Source organism: Tinamus guttatus, unplaced genomic scaffold, assembly GCF_059628265.1.
Source record: "Tinamus guttatus ecotype Peru unplaced genomic scaffold, ASM5962826v1 Tinamus_guttatus_pri_ptg000646l, whole genome shotgun sequence".
Taxonomy (NCBI): domain Eukaryota; kingdom Metazoa; phylum Chordata; class Aves; order Tinamiformes; family Tinamidae; genus Tinamus; species Tinamus guttatus.
In genome coordinates, this window is record NW_028289180.1 from 1,029,181 (window position 1) to 1,046,853 (window position 17,673).

General features: G+C 42.9%; 1 protein-coding gene across 6 annotated transcripts in view; it reads left to right on the forward strand.

Moving 5' to 3' along the window:
* STXBP5L (syntaxin binding protein 5L) overlaps nucleotides 1-16,078 on the forward strand; it is a 174,516-nt gene extending 158,438 nt beyond the window's left edge. For all 6 annotated transcript variants that reach the window (XM_088535792.1, XM_088535787.1, XM_088535790.1 and 3 more), the window contains 6 exons: nucleotides 9,143-9,382; nucleotides 10,346-10,706; nucleotides 11,680-11,845; nucleotides 14,319-14,430; nucleotides 14,825-15,045; nucleotides 15,918-16,078. In XM_088535792.1, coding sequence (XP_088391918.1) covers nucleotides 9,143-9,382; nucleotides 10,346-10,706; nucleotides 11,680-11,845; nucleotides 14,319-14,430; nucleotides 14,825-15,045; nucleotides 15,918-15,959 — 1,142 coding nt within the window. In that variant the 3' untranslated portion in view covers nucleotides 15,960-16,078. The remainder of the gene's footprint in view (nucleotides 1-9,142; nucleotides 9,383-10,345; nucleotides 10,707-11,679; nucleotides 11,846-14,318; nucleotides 14,431-14,824; nucleotides 15,046-15,917) is intronic.
* The last annotated feature ends 1,595 nt before the right edge of the window (nucleotides 16,079-17,673 follow it).

Sequence of the window (17,673 nt, forward strand, 5' to 3'; positions counted from 1 at the left end):
CTTTTTTAACAAAGCTTCTAGAATCTCTTTATACCCTAATCCATATTTGCCTGTAAATACATTCATAAAACTATAGAGAAGCACTGCTGTTTGTTATCATAATACCTCTGTGCTGTAGTTCAGGCCTTGGAAATGTAAGACTGAGTGGTCATGTTATAAAATGTCTGCAGCCTGGCCCATGAGACTCCATTGATGTCTTATGCTGTATATTGTAGTATTTCTTACCATTGCTACTCTGAATTTTGTATCAAATTTTCTTTTGCTAATTATGACTAAGCAGTTTTGCTATTTGGGAAGGGTGTAGGAAGAGGTGGATGTCTCTGTTTTTACCTTTGTATCCTGTTTTCTTGGGTCTGAAGCCCATGTGTTGATGCAAACCAACTGATTATATTCCAGAAGATGGAAAACTCCATCTTCAAAGGCCTTGGTTCCTGGGCTTCTAAGAAGAGATAGAAACAACGTGATTGCTTCATCTAGGGAAGCATTGAAGAGGTAGCACAATAGAAGACATAGAAGGGCACTGCACAGGGGAAGGGAGTAAAATGCTGTCCCTGTCTGTGGAGAGAAGGTCAGGAAGTAATGGATGTAGATCACTACAATGGAAGAACCACTCTGATCATAGGGGAGCTACTTGCAGAAATGAACTCTGAGGAGATGACTGCTTCCCTGGCAGGTTTCTAGAACAGCTCCTACCTGCCATTACATTCCATACACTGTGCTTCTCGATAGTCTGAAGTAAGTGGATGATTTCTGGTAGAGTTTCTTTCCTAACCAGCAATTTAATGTTACACTTGACAAATCTGCTGAGGATGTTTCAGAATGTAGGAAAGCACCTGTCAGTCGACAAGGGTTTTCACTAGTTGGCTTTCACAGCAAATGAAAGTCCTTAACTTGAGATTTCTTTCTTTATTTTTCATTGAGTAATTTATTAGGATATTGGTTCTACTTACGAATCATTTCAAGTTTAGTAGCATTTAAATTTATTTTGCGTAGTTGTAGCAACGGGAATAATATAGTAGGAAATAGGCAATAGATATTATGGTAAGCTGCACTGCTTACCATTAGCTGCTTGGCTTCTCACCACCATATTTCTTGTCTATGAAAAGAAGATGACAGAGAGGTTGCACAGAGCACCTGTCTGATATCCAGAAAATCAATTTCTCACTGCAGAAAGCTTTACTCAAATAATAATAATAATAGTAATAAGCCATTAAGAAAGCTGAGATTTCTTTTTCTCAGTGCTTAGCAGAATCACAGCACTGCTGGCCTCCTGGAAACTGCAAACTCACATATGTGTTAAGAGCAAATTCTACATAGCTGGAATAAATCTTGCGACACCAAAAGAGGAAGTGTTCAAAGGAAACTTCTATAAAATTTTCATTTCAGAGTACTCCATTTGAGCATTAAACTGTAAGGTGCTCCACAAATTGCCAAGAGGTAGTACAGTTGTTTCTGGGAATGGCTTGTCTATAACGGTATGTATGTGTCTGCCTAAACTTGGTCAGACGCGATTAGACGTGTACGTGCTTGGAAGAAGCAATGTGGGGAGGTGGTCATCTGGAGCCTGAGGCTTTGAGAAATGAGGCATCTAGTGGCTAGGAAAGGTCAGGGAAGAAAGAACCCTGTTTGGAGGCATATGAGGTTTTCCAGTAAGGTTCTTGTTGAATATTCGTGTTCATTTGTTCCTTTATAGGAAGCTGCAAATTTTCCTTCTTTTTTAAAAGAACCAGCTAAACAAAAATTCTATTTATTAAAGTCACTGAATGTCTACTCAGCTTTAATTAACAGATGATTTCCTTCCAAGTTAAATTGATTTCACACTGTATTCTAGAGGTGTTGAATTTGGAAGTTGCCTTTTGCACTACAAGCTGGGTTTTTGTGCTTGTTAGCAATCGCTTCTGAGCAGTATAAATTCCTTTTATTTTTCTTTTTTTCTTTTTTTTTTAAGTGAAACACACTACTAGATCATTTCTGATACTTCTTTGGTGGAATGGGCTGTTGTGTTCAGAGAGTTAGGGAAGAAATATGAATATTTTTAGATAGCTCAAGTTACATGATAATAGCCATTCCAAATGTTTATTTTAAAACACTTTCATAATAATTCTAGAGTGACACTATACTCATCTAAGAAAGCAAGCAAAAAAAAATCCTTTAAAATGTTTTCACTTCCTTCATTGTGATGGTAGCTCTTTTCACTCCTCTATCAAATTAATCTAATATTTTTTCTATTATGCCCTCGGTCTCCTTCTAACTTTTGGGTGCTTCCACATATGAAAGTTATACAAATATTATTTTCTGAACCAGGAAAATGCTTTAGTAAGAATGGGTGTTGTCGGTTTGGATTTTAGTTCTAGAAATTTCTGATATTTTTGATTGAAAACATAAATCCAAATTTACAATCTGTATTCAAATTGTGAAGACATTTTGTTTGTGAAAGTACAGACAAGTGATTCATACAGTTGATTATGGAAAATTAGTATAGGCTGACTAGTGTAAAGATCTGTAACTTTTTAATCTTGCTATAAAACGCTATTTCTACCTTATTCTTAATATGAAAAACTAGTCTGGCTGTAACAATTTCCTTCTGTTTTTAAAATATACTGAAGCAAAACCTAAACCTGAAATTCTGGAAATATCAAAATGAAAATCCAAGTCTGGTGGCTTGAATCTATTTGCCATCGTTCGCATCAGCAATCAACATCATGGCAGTAGATGGCTCTATGAAGCCGTTAGAGTTACACTGCTGTAACGGTGGTAGCATCAGGACAGGGCACTCCAGAGCGTTTTTTGCAGACAGAGCCAAGTGCCCCATAAGGTATGAGGTCTGTGCAAGCCGCCATGGGCACCCTGGTTTGAATGCTCTACAAGCCATCCATTCACATTTGTTAGTTTTAAGGGAAGTCGGTTGGATTTGGTACAACAGGAAATGGTTCGCTGTGCAATTCCAAATGATTAGTGCAGTGGTTGTGCTTGAAACAAAGTCTGTTGCTTTCTAGTGAGTTGCTTTAATGTGGAATGCAGCTTTAGAGCGGCACTATGGAAATGTGTTTGCAGGTGTTTTAACCAAATACATGTGCAGTGTTCTTAACTGTGCACAAACCCTGCAGTGTCCCCCCCTGCCCCTTTCTCCTGCGTGTCGCTGGAGCACTGCCGTCACTAACGCCCTGCAGTCTCTGTTCCTGTCTGTGTGACGTTGCTGTGGGCACGTTCACGTTTGACACTGTGTGTTTACGTTGGCATTCAGGGCTTTGCATGATTTCCTGAATCAGTAACAACTTGCATATTTAAAAAGTGGCAGGTTTCTCTTAAAATTTGAAGATGCTGATACTTTGACTGGCAAATATTTTAATGTCCTCATTAGCTTCTGCTAGTTCAGGTATTTGGGATTGAAACTTTGAAAAATCTCCAGGTGAGAAGAACATAAGCCATTTAGTTTTGTTTCCCAAATACATTGGTTTTCATATCAAAAAAGATGAATTTGCATATAGATTTTATAAACAGATGAGTTCTTCATTATTTTAAAGCCATTAGAAAACCTGCAAAGAGAATCCAGGATGCTGACACTTGATTGCAAAACTCTTCAGAAATGAATGTAAACAGTATAAGGAAAATGTTCCTTTTTGTCACTTGTACTTTTCTTTCATTCTTCAAACCAAGTGATACTTCTGCTTTCACGATGTCTAACTTCAATAAGAGAATGACTTTATGTTTCTATGTTAGTCTTTATTTCATTAATTTGCATATCACAATGCCAAGCTGTGGAAAAGATGATATGTGAGGATACATTCCCCTAACAAAGCTTTTGCTGAAACTGAAAGTAGAGAAATCCTAATATTCCCTGGGAAACACAAGCCAGTAGCCTAAGTATTTTCATTAATATTTTCTCTCTTAATTACATAGGAAAGTAAGGAAATTCCAGTGTTACTTCTACTGAACAGAAGGGAGTTAATAAATAAAATAGTAAGTAAAAAACAAAATATTCTTCGCCAGTGCTCTGTAAAGGTGGCAGCTGAAACATATGGAATTGCTTACTTGAACTGGCTTTTAAATTCTCAGAAAACAGCAAAACTGGAGATTAAATCTTCTCCTGGATACCCATGCTGCTCTGTCAGGCAAGGAAGCAGCTAGAACAGGAGCTCAGGGCTGCGGTCACGTAAATGTCATGATGACGGTTGGCTCAACTGTTCTTGTCCTTTTGCAATGCATGCGGTGTTGTGGCAGTAGGTTGCATTTCCAGACGGGCAATGCTTCAGCAATTACACGGAGTCAGTACATTCTCACACGACGAGCGTCACTGTACTGCTCACACACGGCCGAACAAAGGTAAGACTTCCAAACACTGGCTTTGTTTTTATCCTAGCATGTGAGTTGAGGTGTCTTGTCTGTTTCTGTCAGTGAAGTGGGTAGCAGGTTAGAGGTTTTGCTTTTCTTTTTTTTTTCTTTTTCTTTTTAAATCAGAAGCATTTGGCTTGCACACAATTGCTTATAACTGGAATTTAACAGTCAGTCTCGTGTTGTGAAGGAAGCTGATTCCTGAGTGTCCGTTTACATCTCACTAACCCACCCCATGAGTTCAAACACTTTGCAGAAAGAACTGCTTTCTGGAGTAGTGATATTTCTGGAGTGGGATCTTAACCCCTGGTATGTAGCTCCAAACAATAATGCCTGTTTGCTCAAAGCTCTAGCCCACTAGCCTGAATAGCAGCATTTCCCAAATCATATTCACCTACTAGCTGCCAGTGGACACTGGACCCCTCTGATGGCTGTCAGCTCCTGTGCTCCTGCTGCAGGAACAACCTGGAGACCTACTCAGGAAAAAAAATAAAGGAGGAAAAGCCAACAAAATCCATCCCTACCAGGGGAAGAGGAAGAAAAAGGGCATCCTAGGCTGAGAAAGAGGTGACTGGGTAGGAGCAGAGGGATTGCAGCAGTTGGATATATGCCTCTCAGAGAAAAGGGAATACTGGACTCCATCAAAGCTGGAGCTGCAGTTAAGCGCAGGAGCACGCGTTTGAGAAAGTGACATGATGCAGAGCATCCTGTAGAGTGAGGGAGGAGGTAAGGGCGAGGAAAAGTGGGAAAGTATTTGCCTTTGGCAGGTGAACAGAACAAATGTGAGAATAAATAAAATGAAGATAAAACAGAAATGAAAGGGGCAAGATTTAACTCATTAAAAGCAGTTTTATTTCAGTTTCTCGACACTACTTTACAATATAATCAACTGCTAAGCTGCCACAAGACGCTGTGAGCTGCTCCCAGGTGGAAGAGGTGACTTCCCACGTGTCAGGAAAAGGAGGGGAGGACACCAGCAAACAATCACTTTATTGAAAAGCAGTCCACATATGGAGACATCCGAGGAACCTTTTAGCCTTATCCAGTATTCAGTATGACTGTGACATTCTTTGCATTAACAAACTGTAGCAGTAAGAAAAAAAAAGTCTTAAAAGCTATAATCTAATGTTGATTGTGGGAAATTATACAGTAAGCTGATTCCTTATCTTTATATACTCAGCAAGTAAGTTGACATAGACACCGTTGCAAAATTTAAAGTAGCAGCTTTGAAAATTATCATGATCTACTTTTTAACTAGCCCATCCCTGTGAGATATGACAGCTGACCTGTAGAGGAGATGTGTAGGCAGAAATCAGACAGAAGGATTGTAGAGATGGCCAGGTCTGAAGTTTCAATCATTTTCTGCTTGTTTTCATCTATGTAAATCAAGGGATTTGTTCAGTTTGACTCCACAGAACACGTGGGCTCCTTCAAAAGAGGAGCACAAGTACAAAACTTAGAGCAATCTTGAGCTGTCACAGGCCCAGGCTGCACCTAAACAGCAGCAGCAACTCTAGGAGCAGATACTCTTTTCTCAGGGATGATAGCTTTGGTGAGCAGCGGCACTTCCAGCGGAAAAGTGAAGACCCTGGGCACCAGTAAATATGCCACCAGGCTGCACCTTATTCTCTTCTGTAGAAGAGCAAATAAATAAATAAATGCCTGTATAATGGGAGAAAAAGATGCTTTCTGCCTAGAAAGAAAATACAGAATCATTAAACCCCATGGAGAAATGGGAATGCAGCCAGAGTTAAAGGTTGTTCAAGGTTAAAAGACCCACTTGTAACCTTTGCTAAGAGGCTGCCTAGCCCCTAGGATGGAATGAACCCCTGAAGTCGGAGGCATAAAGGGAGCCCAACCAGCAACTCCGGGACCAGGCAGCCAGTGCAAGGCACCTTCCATGGAGATAGGAAGGATCCCAGGGGCTTCCATGGCAGAAGCTTTTGCATCTGCAGAGACTGTGGGAGCAGCAAAACCCTGTCCCCTTACTGAAGCAGGGAGACCACATTAACGTTGCTTAGCCTTGGGCTACAGGAAGCACTCGGAAGCAGCCATGGCGATGATTCATGCAAGATGAGTTTGACCTGACATTCTTGCTAGTCACCCTTGTGCCATAGAAGCAAAATATAAGCAAAAACTCAGGATTTGACAATAGATTTAAGGGTTACCACAGACTGGCAGTGTTTGTAGAGGACAGTTTTTAGCAGCTGGGACATCCTTTTAGAAGATATAAATCATGTTAGAAAATACTTTGGCAAATCTTCTGAAATAAAGTGTTTTTACATTTCTCTCAAATATAATAGGGTGTTTTATAAATAGAGAATTTGGAATCATTTTGAGAAAGGAGTTCCAGGGAACAGTCCTAAATTAAATTTTATCGCAAAAAATCTAGGAACAGGAGAGATTTTTCCTTCGTTTCAGAGCTAGGCAATAAACTCCCATAGTTATCATGACCCTTCAGTGATTTTGCTTTCCTGTTCAGATATATTTAATGATGTCAAAGTTTGAGAGCTGTTGATCTTTTGAATTTCAATTTGAGTGGTGTATTTAATAGAAAATGGCACAGTACGTTCCTGAAAGTGTCCCGAAGACTATATCTGTTAATGTCAGCTCTGCTAAGAGGTATTTATTAGTTAACTGTGCTGCACAAGAATAAGGAACACCTACTGTTATTTAAGGGAGGGAAAAAGCTTGATGACACATGCAAATGACACATCATATATTTTAAGTTCCCTGTATGTCGCCTACACTAACTGAGGAGGTGCATTTGTCCTTTCGACATTGTTCTCAGTTTGAGCATTACTGTATCTGAAGTTAATGTGACTCCGATAGTAATATACCTCTTAAAGACAAAATTAGTTATAATATATTTTAAAAAGTAGATACCACTTGAAACCAAAATATGTGTGGCCTTCTAAATCTTTGCCTTGAAACTACTACCCGCCCCTCCTTTGTCCAGCAGTTGCTGTAGTGCTCAGGGAGGAGCTGGGCCAACCACTCCACAGCAGCAGAAGTACGAAGTGCTTGAGGTCATGGGGAACACTAATTCTCATGGCATTTGAAGGTGTGTTTGTTCAGGAGTAAAAAATCCCATTTTTAACGCACATACATGTAGCAGTACTGAGCCAGACTCGGACAGCAGCCATTATGCCCATGCAAAGGTGATGCTTGGAAATGTAACTGGGCAAAAGTCTCTCCTGCAGTACCATGGGACTCAAGTGCCAGGGGCCGCTACACTGCAAAGCTGCTGCGTGATGAGTTGTGGACGCACTTGGTGAAGAGAAGCTGGACCCAGTGTGAACAAGCAGGACAGTGAGCGCCCAGCCCTGCGTGCTGCCAGCTCCTACGGTGCCATGTTTGGTACCGCCTGCTGTGCTTGTAGTCATGCTCTGCCCTGGTTCTCTCCAAACACTCCCAGGTAGTTTCTGTGAAGAGGATAATTTTGGCAGCTACTGTAGAGTCATCTTGGAAAGGGAATGTAATGCTGCAGCGTGTTGCCTGAGGAAGAGGCTCAGTGTACCTTTTCTGGCGGAGAGCAGGACAGCAGTACAATACAGTATCAGGCTGATCCACTTTTAAGTTTGAAAATTACAGTGAGTCCTTTTCTAATTTTATTCCTCAGCCATGACAGGAAGCATTCCTCTTAGTCATTTCTGCTGGCTCTGAAGAGACGGCTCCTTCCTCTGAGGTATAAAAAGGGTAATTTCATTAGCAGACACTGAGTAATGACAGACTAGGAAGCAAGCCTCTTATCTCAGGTGCAGGAGCTCCAAATATTCCTCCATCTGCAGAGCCTCCTGGTCCTTGCTTTGTTTATGTTGCGGAAGAGCATAGGAGTTTTCCAGTGACTCCAGGTTGTTAGACATTAGCTCTAGAACAAATTGTTTTGCAATGACTGTGCTAACAACCACTCCTACTTTTTCCCTCTGGCTCCTTGACTATTCAGTCAACATTTAACCTCCTGTGCTACCACTTCTTGATAATGGCAGAAGCTCCCCTGCACAGCTTTGTGTTTTCCCAGACACCAGGCAAGGCTGAGTGCGGGGCACCTTGAACCCTGCAGCAGTCAGGCCAGGCTCATTGCCGTTTTTCCATCCATGTGTTTGCAGCGAGGACAACACGGCTCTGTCCTCAGCTGCCTCTCAGTGTTGCCTGCTGAAGCACAGGGAAAAAGATGAACCTGTCAGTGCAGACTCACTGTGCAGCTGTTGCCAAAGGAGCAGAGCAAGCTTCTCGTTTCAGTGCCTGGGAAGCCAGGACTGATTTGCACCCTGCAACATTTCTGGGGCTGGGATCTATCTATTTTAGTGCTGGGCATCCTTTCTCCAGAGAGCAGTTATTAATAGACTGACAGTAAATGATGCTCATGCACGCAGCGCTACTAATACGCAGTGATGGCGGCAGCAGGGCAAAGGACTCATTCTGAAGTTGGTAATGGCCCCTTCCCTTCATGTCCTGCAGCGACGAGATACATGGATTAATTTTAAATGCATTGGAAACATATGGGTCTAAAATTACTTCGTGCTATTTAGAACAAGTCCTTTGAGCTAAGGCTGTTGTAAATTCTAATTAGGCTATGCTAATCTCCATAATAAGCAGCTGTTTTTAATGTAGAGCTATCTGATGAGGTCTGCGAGCATTTTCGACACTTATTTATATACAGGCAAGAAGGTAATATCGTGCTAGCATGAGGATGTTTGCACAGGTTATAGGAATTCAGTATTTCCTGTACTCTGCCATATTTGCTGAAGGCTTATTTCTGTTCCAGGATTGCCAGCTAATACCCGTTCGATTGTATTTATTTATGCAGAAAACCGGGAAAACTCCTTCAGCCGTTCGCGAAGCTCCAGTGTGTCCAGTATCGACAGGGACTCCAAAGAAGCGATTACCGCTCTGTACTTCATGGAGTCCTTTGCCCGCAAGAATGACTCTGCTGTCTCCCCCTGTCTCTGGGTTGGAACAGGCCTTGGCATGGTCCTGATCCTCTCTCTCAATCTGCCTGCTGGCGATGAATTAAGGCAGACAGAGCCAGTCATGGTGTCACCAAGTGGTAAGGCCACATCTACTGTTATCTACTTGATGCAACAGCGGGAATAACTGTATAATATTATAGGGTTTTTTTTTGTCAAAAAATTCTCAATGAATGTATCAAACAATGATAACTCAAATAACCCAATGATGCCCAGAGGTACAAAGAGATGCTTGTGGCAGATCTGTAACTTCAAGAACTTAGCCTTTTGGTTGCGTTAGGCCTGAAGATTACTGGAGATTTGGGTACATATGCTACTCACATTTCTTGTAAGGATATGGAAATTAGCAGAGTTGCTTCAGACTGGGCAAATTCAGTTCTGTGCACAGGTCGGACCCCATCCTCTCTGCAGGGCTGTGAACAGTTTGGCTCTCTTGTGATCAGGAAGCTACAGAGAAACAGAAGGGAGCTCAGAAAGGGAAATAAAAATGTTGGCAGGTTGACTTACCAGGAGCAGTTCTTGGCAGAGTGAGTGACAGATGGTAGAGCAGAAAGAATAGAGGGCAAAGAGAGGGCAGGTCTGAGGGGAGGCAGTATGTGTTTAGTATGGGTGAAGGAAAATAATGACTAAAATCAGAGGTATATGTAAGAGTGAGTCTCTTAGGGAAGCTACAGGAGCGCTCCTGAGTGGCCTTAAAGCAGCACTGGAAGGTCACACAGCTAAGGAGAGCGATTTTGCTTGAACAAGAGAATCAGTATCCTACTAGTATAATGTAGTGTTAAAAACAGCCCTGCCTTTATGGTACTCCATAGCATATATTATATACAGTGTTTGATACAGACTGCCTGAGGTGTTCTCAGTAACCACAGCATATTTGTTCAACTTCCTGCATGGTCAGGAAGACCTGTAAACTTAGCTACATTAACATCTGCTGTGCTTACAAAAGGCAAACCAGAATGTCGGCTGGGCCTCATGCATTCACAATACTGACAGCCAGTTTTATTTTAGTGCCAGTGCCAGTGAGAGGAAATTATATTTTGCAGGCACAGTTCTGACACTGAAAGGAGCCGTGCTGACCTTCGCATGCTTGGACTGCATGGGGACTCTGACACATCCACCATATGAAGTGTGGCGGGACCCCAACAGTGCAGATGATGGTGAAAAAACAAGAAAAAGGAAACTTGTTATGCATTCCCCTTCTTCCTCCCAGGATATGGGTGATCATCAATTTGCAGTCATTTGTTCAGAAAAACAAGCCAAAGTCTTCTCATTGCCCTCCCAAACATGTCTTTATGTCCACAACATCACCGAAACATCCTTTTTATTGCGAGCAGATGTGGTCACCCTCTGTAACAGCGTCTGTCTGGCGTGCTTTTGTGCCAACGGGCACATCATGACACTGAGGTATTTATCTAACTAATCTTACAGAAAAACTAAATGAAGAAGTGACAGGGTGCTGTCAGTTCCCACTTGCACTTGCTGCAGCATGTCCTTGTGATGAGCGATACTCTATATTAAATCCCTTGTGGTTGTATTTAGTGCATGTCTAATACACAATTAAAGACTCCTCTGGGAGCTGCCTTCCCTGTTGCCCCACCACCTCCATGGTCAATCCCTGCATGGGGAGGTCACAGGAACTGAGTCACGTTGAAAAGTAATGGCCAGTGGTGTTTAATTATTGTAAAAGAAGCCTGTGGTCGTTTTTGCTCAGTTAGTCATAGTTAGCCATATAGGAAGCTCATGTGTAGGGATGGTACTGCTCATCCAGTAGAAAGTAGCAAACGCCCCATCACTTTTACCAATTCCAAGTATTTTCTGCTCCGGCCACTTCATTTCATTGGCTTGCCTCCACTGAGCTGACTGTGCAATATCCTTATAGTTCCTTCTCATCCGTATCCTCATCTGTCCTCCCCTTGGCAGGACAGATACATTATGGAAACCGCTGTCCTCTCCTGCAGCTAATGAGGTGACGGAGAAGCTGTAGCACAGCAAGGGGGAAGCAGGAACATTTGCACGGCCTCCCACAGCACCTCCCATGCGCACCCACATGGTAGCTGGGACAGACCCTTCACAGGGCTGGACCCTGTCGAGCCCCTGCCCCAGCCATGTGGCACAAGCCCCGCTGTGTTTCAGCCTGTCCCGAGTCCGTAAAGCACGAGGAGCCTCAGGATCACTGAAGCAAGGCCAATGAAACATTTCCATGTGGGGAAACGAAGTATGAACAAAAGGTGCTGTGGTTAGGGCAGAGGTTTTTCCCCTTTTGAACTATTCTAGTTATGAAAACCATCAACTGAGAGGTGTGTTTGAAATGCAGCTATGGAAGAACCCTGCAGGGTGTGACGTGTGGTGACTAACGCAGGTGTCTGCTTCTCTTCAGCCTGCCCAGCCTTCGCCCGCTGCTGGACACCAACTACTTGCCTGTAACAGATATGAGGATAGCGCGGACCTTCTGCTTCACTAACAAAGGGCAAGCTTTGTACCTCAGCTCTCCCACCGAGATCCAGCGCCTGACGTACAGCCAGGAGATGTGTGATAGCCTGCAAGTACGACTTCAGCCCTTCCTTACATTGCTTGCCCTTGTGCGTGTGTGGGTGGGAGGGCCAGTGGTGTGATCGCAGCGTTTGCAGATTACCGGGTTAACAGGAGTGACAGATGTTGGTAGAGTTCTCAAAGCAGCTTTTCCTACCAGTGTATTAAAAGATTTGTAAGATTTGTACTTGAAAGAGAAATTTTGACATGGTTGAAAAAATATTAGCATTACCAGATATTAGAATCTAAACAGGTGTCCAATAGCAAGCATTAGTATTTTAAGTGAAGCCTTTGCCGGAGGGGCAGGACAGACATGTGCCTGTGTGTTTGCCCTGTCTGAATCGAGCTGCAGAGGCTGAGCAGCCGTGAGCAGCTCAGCTGATGTTGGGACGTTTCCATGGCCCTGTCACCTTGTTCGAGCTTCTGTGCCCTCCCAGACCTGCAGCCTCTGCAGGCTTCCTGAACAGCCAGATATGGACCAAATGCACAGGCTGCTGCTGCTCTCAAGAGTCTTGCTGGACCAAAGACCAGCAGCTCAAAAATGAAGTCACAAATTCATAGCACCTACAGTAATTGGTACCAGCAGGTATCCAGACACCCAGCTACTGCCTTAGTGCAGCTATGAATTCTTTCACACACTTTCTTTAATCATATCATTTTTTATTTTAGCTAAAAATATCTTCATACCTGCAGCATTCAGTAGGCAGGTGGAAGCACAGCAGAAGCTGGTACATTTAGTATCAAAATAAGCTTAATTTAGATATGTCTTAAATTATTTACTGCTGTTTTCACTCCAGTAATTGGTACAGCCCTCTCCCACCCATTCCCCCATTTTTCTACATGAGCAAAGCATCTCCTGTTGTACATTAAAATACAGTAGCTATGGAGATGGTCTAATTAAAATAATTTATTTTGAGCAAAAGGGCTTTACATTACTTTTATATGTATATATAAAATGAAAATGCAAATTAAAATGTCATTTACCAAAAAGCAGGAATTGCAAGAGGTTACAGGGAGACACTTGAGTAACAGAAGAAAAAGAAATAAGAAGGAGAATAAGTTCTAGGTTATATAATTAGCAATGAACTAGAATAGAAAAGCAAAAGAAATGGTCCTGCCAGCACTCCCTATGCCCTAGGGAACAGCATGTGCTGAACAGCTCAAATCATTGTCTCGAGACTGAAGAATCATTGCAAGGACTGAGCATTACATGCAAGCTTTTGCGCGTTGGAAAAGAGATTGTTTTGCAGGGAACCAATTTTAAAATGATCAAAAGGGTTGATCAATGCATCTCAGATGATGGGCCTATAGTTAGAGGCTGTTATGAGCTACCTATAATATTAACCCTGGTAGGACCATCCACCAACAGAAGGGACCCTCAGCCCTGGCTTTTCTGTCCCACCATGCTGTGGCTGCTCACACCTCGGTTTCATGCCAAGGGGATAGTTAAAGGCTGGCAAAACCACTGTCCCTGCTCAAAAAGCAGACGCCCCCAGAGGTGCCTGCTCCCTTGCAAGACAAGGCAGCCAGCATGAGAGATTCTGCTTGGGCTCGGAGCACCGCACTGGTGCATCCCCGCGAGCGCATGGGCGGCAGTGCAAAGGAGCGGCACGAGGCGGCGTGGGGTGCGTGGGGCACGGGGGCTGCCCTGCTCACATGGTGGCGCCTTGCACGGCCCTGCAACCACCGCCACCGCCGCCATCGCTAGGCCGAGCCACCACAGTGCCGGGCCCCCACACAGCCACAGCCCCCACGCTGCCGGGCCTCTACGCTGCTTCTACGTCTGTGTTACTCTGCAGAGCTCATTGCCCTACAGCCCTTGCGAGTAAAGCTGAGCCTGGCATTTGGTTGACTCCGATGTGGTTTCGCTTCTCCAAAAAGTGCGGTGTCACAACAGAGCCTTCAGACAGGCTTATTTAGCATTACTGATGGCATTGCCAAAATGCACAGCAGCAGTGCATAGGGGAGAGGTTTTGGTTTTATTAAAAACAGAAAGCAGGAGAGAAAAAAAAAAAAAAGGCACCATGACCTTTATTCATGGTCCTTACCCTAGCAAGCAGGGAACTCGGGACCACTGCAAAGCAGAAAGAGAGCAAATGCCTTGCCTTGCTTGCCTGGATAGTCACTGCAGCAAGACACATAATTCACAACAAATGGTTTATTCAATTACAATGTCATCTCTGCTGTTCCTGAGCAAAATGTGATCTTATCACTGACATTTTCATTATGTGGCTTGCTTGCAAAATGTTGTCTCTGCAATAATGAACGTGAGACTAGGTAGTGACAAAGTGAGCCCTGTAAAAGCATAAGTGAAGGTGGTTAGCCCACGTATTCAAAAATGTTGAGGACTTGATACTGCTCTCTATACAGCAGAGATATAACTAGTTGACTAGATCCAATGTTTCGTCTAATCCAAATGAAGAAAATCCCTATAGTGACTTTTAACTCACTGATTTTTTTGCATGGACTTATATCTGTCTCTGCTAGGACATGCTTGGGGATTTGTTTACACCTGTGGAAACACCAGAAGCCCAAAACAGAGGCTTTCTCAAAGGACTTTTCGGAGGAAGTGGACAAGCTTTTGACAGAGAGGAGCTCTGTAAGTGTTTCTCGTGCAGAAATTAACACATGGGGCCCCTGCCCTTGTCACCTGGGACTGGAGAGGTGTACGAGATTTGTATAACTGATGAAAAAAGAGCCAAAAAGAGAGCATGAAGAAAGGGGACCAGCACCTTAGTTGCCTTATCCGTGACTCCTTCTGCTCAGAATTCTATGATGTCCTTTGAGCAGCTGAGGCCATGACTAGGCTGTTGCTGTGCAAGTGCCAAGGCACCCAGCGTCCTGCCTTGCTGGAGAGCCAGGTCCTCCAGGTGTGCTGCTGTCTGTGCGCCGAGCGGCAGCGCTGCCACCAAGGCGGTGCGTAAGGGACAGCAGCACTGGCAGAGCCGGGCAGAGGGCTCATTCCCGTCTCTTTGGCCGCTTCTTCTTTGCAGTTGGTGAAGCCACGGCCGGAAAAGCCTCTCGGAGTCTTGCCCAGCACATCCCAGGAGCAGGAGGGATCGAGGGCGTGAGAGGAGCTGCAGGAGGAGTTATCGGGGACTTGACTCGCGCACGCATTGCCCTTGACGAGAGAGGACAGAAGCTGGGAGAACTGGATGAAAAGACTGCGAGCATGATGGCCAGCGCCGAGGCGTTTTCCAAACATGCCCATGAGGTAAGGGCCTGGCAGCACAGCCCCAGAGCAGGGATGTGCATCTACCTGAAGGAAATTCAAGCGCCATTCTCCCCACTCGGTCATCTTGTTTTAGCTGCGCTTGCTTCCGTGTATACTTTTCCTTTCCCTACTCTACACAACAGCATATTTAAAGCATAAGCTCAGCATAAACACCTGCCTCTCATCTTTTCACAAATGAGCATTCAGTGTTCATCTTTGAATTCAGAACGTGGCGCTTCTCCTCTCTCATCTTTTCTCACTAACTCTTTTATTTTCTCTAAATAAGAGTTATTTTCTCTGAAAATAAAACATTAAAGAAGACCTCCTGTAATGCATGTTTTTCAACTATCTCTACAGGTTCACCTTTCACTGCCTGTTTTAAGTGAAATGCGAAAATACTCAACAGAAACTTGCTCATAAAGGCAGAAGGAGTATATGTATTTGGGGAATGTCTGCTGTGTTCTATAGGTGCTTTTTCCATAGGAGTAAAGAGCAAATTTCTGCTGATTCCTACTCTTCCATGAAAAGCATGGGGGTAAATTAGTTAAAAGTTCCTTAGGAAAAACCTTTTAATGAACAAGAATAACAAGTAGGTCTTTTTCCTTCTTTCCTTTTTTTTTTTTTTTTTTTTTTTTGTATAAATGTATCAGTTATGAAATTAAAAGTGTCTCAGTGGCTTCAAGAGCCGATGACACAGGAAAGCGCTGTCTTGATGCTTCATTTTCACTTATGAGACAGATAATTCTTTTTTTGTGACAGATAATTAACCCAAGTGATTTGTGATACCAGGGTAGTAGGCTTGTGTCAACTCCTTTACCATACACAGGGCAGTGTTTTATGTCTGTTTGTTTGTTTGTTCCCTGTTTCCATAGGTGATGCTGAAATATAAGGACAAAAAATGGTACCAGTTTTAGACTTTTAAGGAAGGTACTTGCAGCTTTACTAAGACCATTGTTACGGGAACTGACACTCATTCCCAAATCAACAGTCGTCACTGGTCAGGAACAACTATTTTTCTCCTAGAAGACGTTTTTCTGGATTCAATGGATTGATCACTATTGGAAGCCAGGAGAAATTTTACAGACTGCAAGATAGACGCCAGAATGATGTGGATCCTACTCCAACACCTGGCTTATGCAGCAGCCAATTTTTTTCCCAAATGGAACTCAACCAGCACTGTGGCATGTAGTTTTTCAGAAGCTATAGGTATGAACTGATTGGGGAGTGTGTCTGGTTAAAAATATTCTGTACAAACTAGAATGTTAATGCACTTATAAAACTTCTTGCATGACTATTTGACAACTTAAAAAAGAGAAAAAGAAAGCATGTTGTAAGTGAAGAAGAAAAAAAGGATTTATTTCTATTCTGAGGAAAAAAAAACAGCAAAAAACCTTTATTTTTAAAATGACACTACAAAAAATACATTTCAAGCATGTTTGCTACTGTTCTCAACAGGAAAAGGAGTTGAGCTGCATTTTCTTATCTGCTATTTATTTTCCTTGAAAAATCTAGCCTGAAATCAGTGCTGTTTAATTCCTAGCAGAAGAATGAATAATGTTAAAATCCTGTGCCCAAAATTACAGCTTTTTCAAGTAGCTAGACAGGCACTAACTGAAATGTCATTTAAACATGAGAGTAGACAGTTTATTTGCAATCCAGAGCACATGAAATGTCATCCTTATCTGTACTACCTTATCTGTAAAATGTGCTCTAGATTCCTCTCAGATGTCCTTGAAGGGGGCTGTGGCATTTTTTCATCCCAGTAGTTTCTGTATTACTTGGTTGCCTTATTTCCCAGTAGTAGGAGCAGAAGACAAATTTATAAAATCGCTTTTGAAATTAGCAAAGGGAAGATGACGGAAAACACTGCTGTGAGGTGGAGAGTCGTGTCAATTGCTACAATAGCTCACAGAAATTATGGCAAGGAAACTGCAGAGAAACTCCGATAAAGCTAGCGGGCAGAGATCACAACAGCCAGACTGGGGAGAAGCACGAAAACCAGCCATCAGCATATGGCACAGCATTAGTACACACAGAAAATGACACCACTGGTGTGTGGCAATTAGATTTCCTGTTCACTTTGCTAAAACTAATTTGCTTCAGCTTCAAAGAAAGAGACTTGTTTGGTTTCTACAGTGAACTCTGCAGAAAATACACCAGCTTGCAGCCACAGAAGAGAACAGTGTGTACTACCTGTCTACATGAGTAGACTCCCAATCGGCAGGAATGTGATGCAGTTTCAGTAGCCTGCAAAATCTTGACTTTCATGGAGGCCAGGAGTGAAGTTGTTTGTTAGAAAAAAATTCCATTTCCTTCAAAACAAGGCACTGAAGGCCTGTTTTCTTGTACCTTGATATAAGTTCAAGTTAGAAAAGGAGTGAGAAAAGAGAGAAAAAGCAGCATTATAATAATATCTGAGAAGAGAAACAGCCTCTGCCCCTTCAAGAAGTCTGGACTGACACTTCGATAGAGAGAGAAGCCCCCTTGTAACTGAATTTCACTGGTGTTTGCATCATGCTGATGCCAGCTGAGCTCTCTCTCAGCGATGCTTCCTCACACACACATTTCCTTTTCCTCTGCTAAAATGGAGGGCAGGAAATTGTACAGTGCTGCGGGTTCCAGCATCAG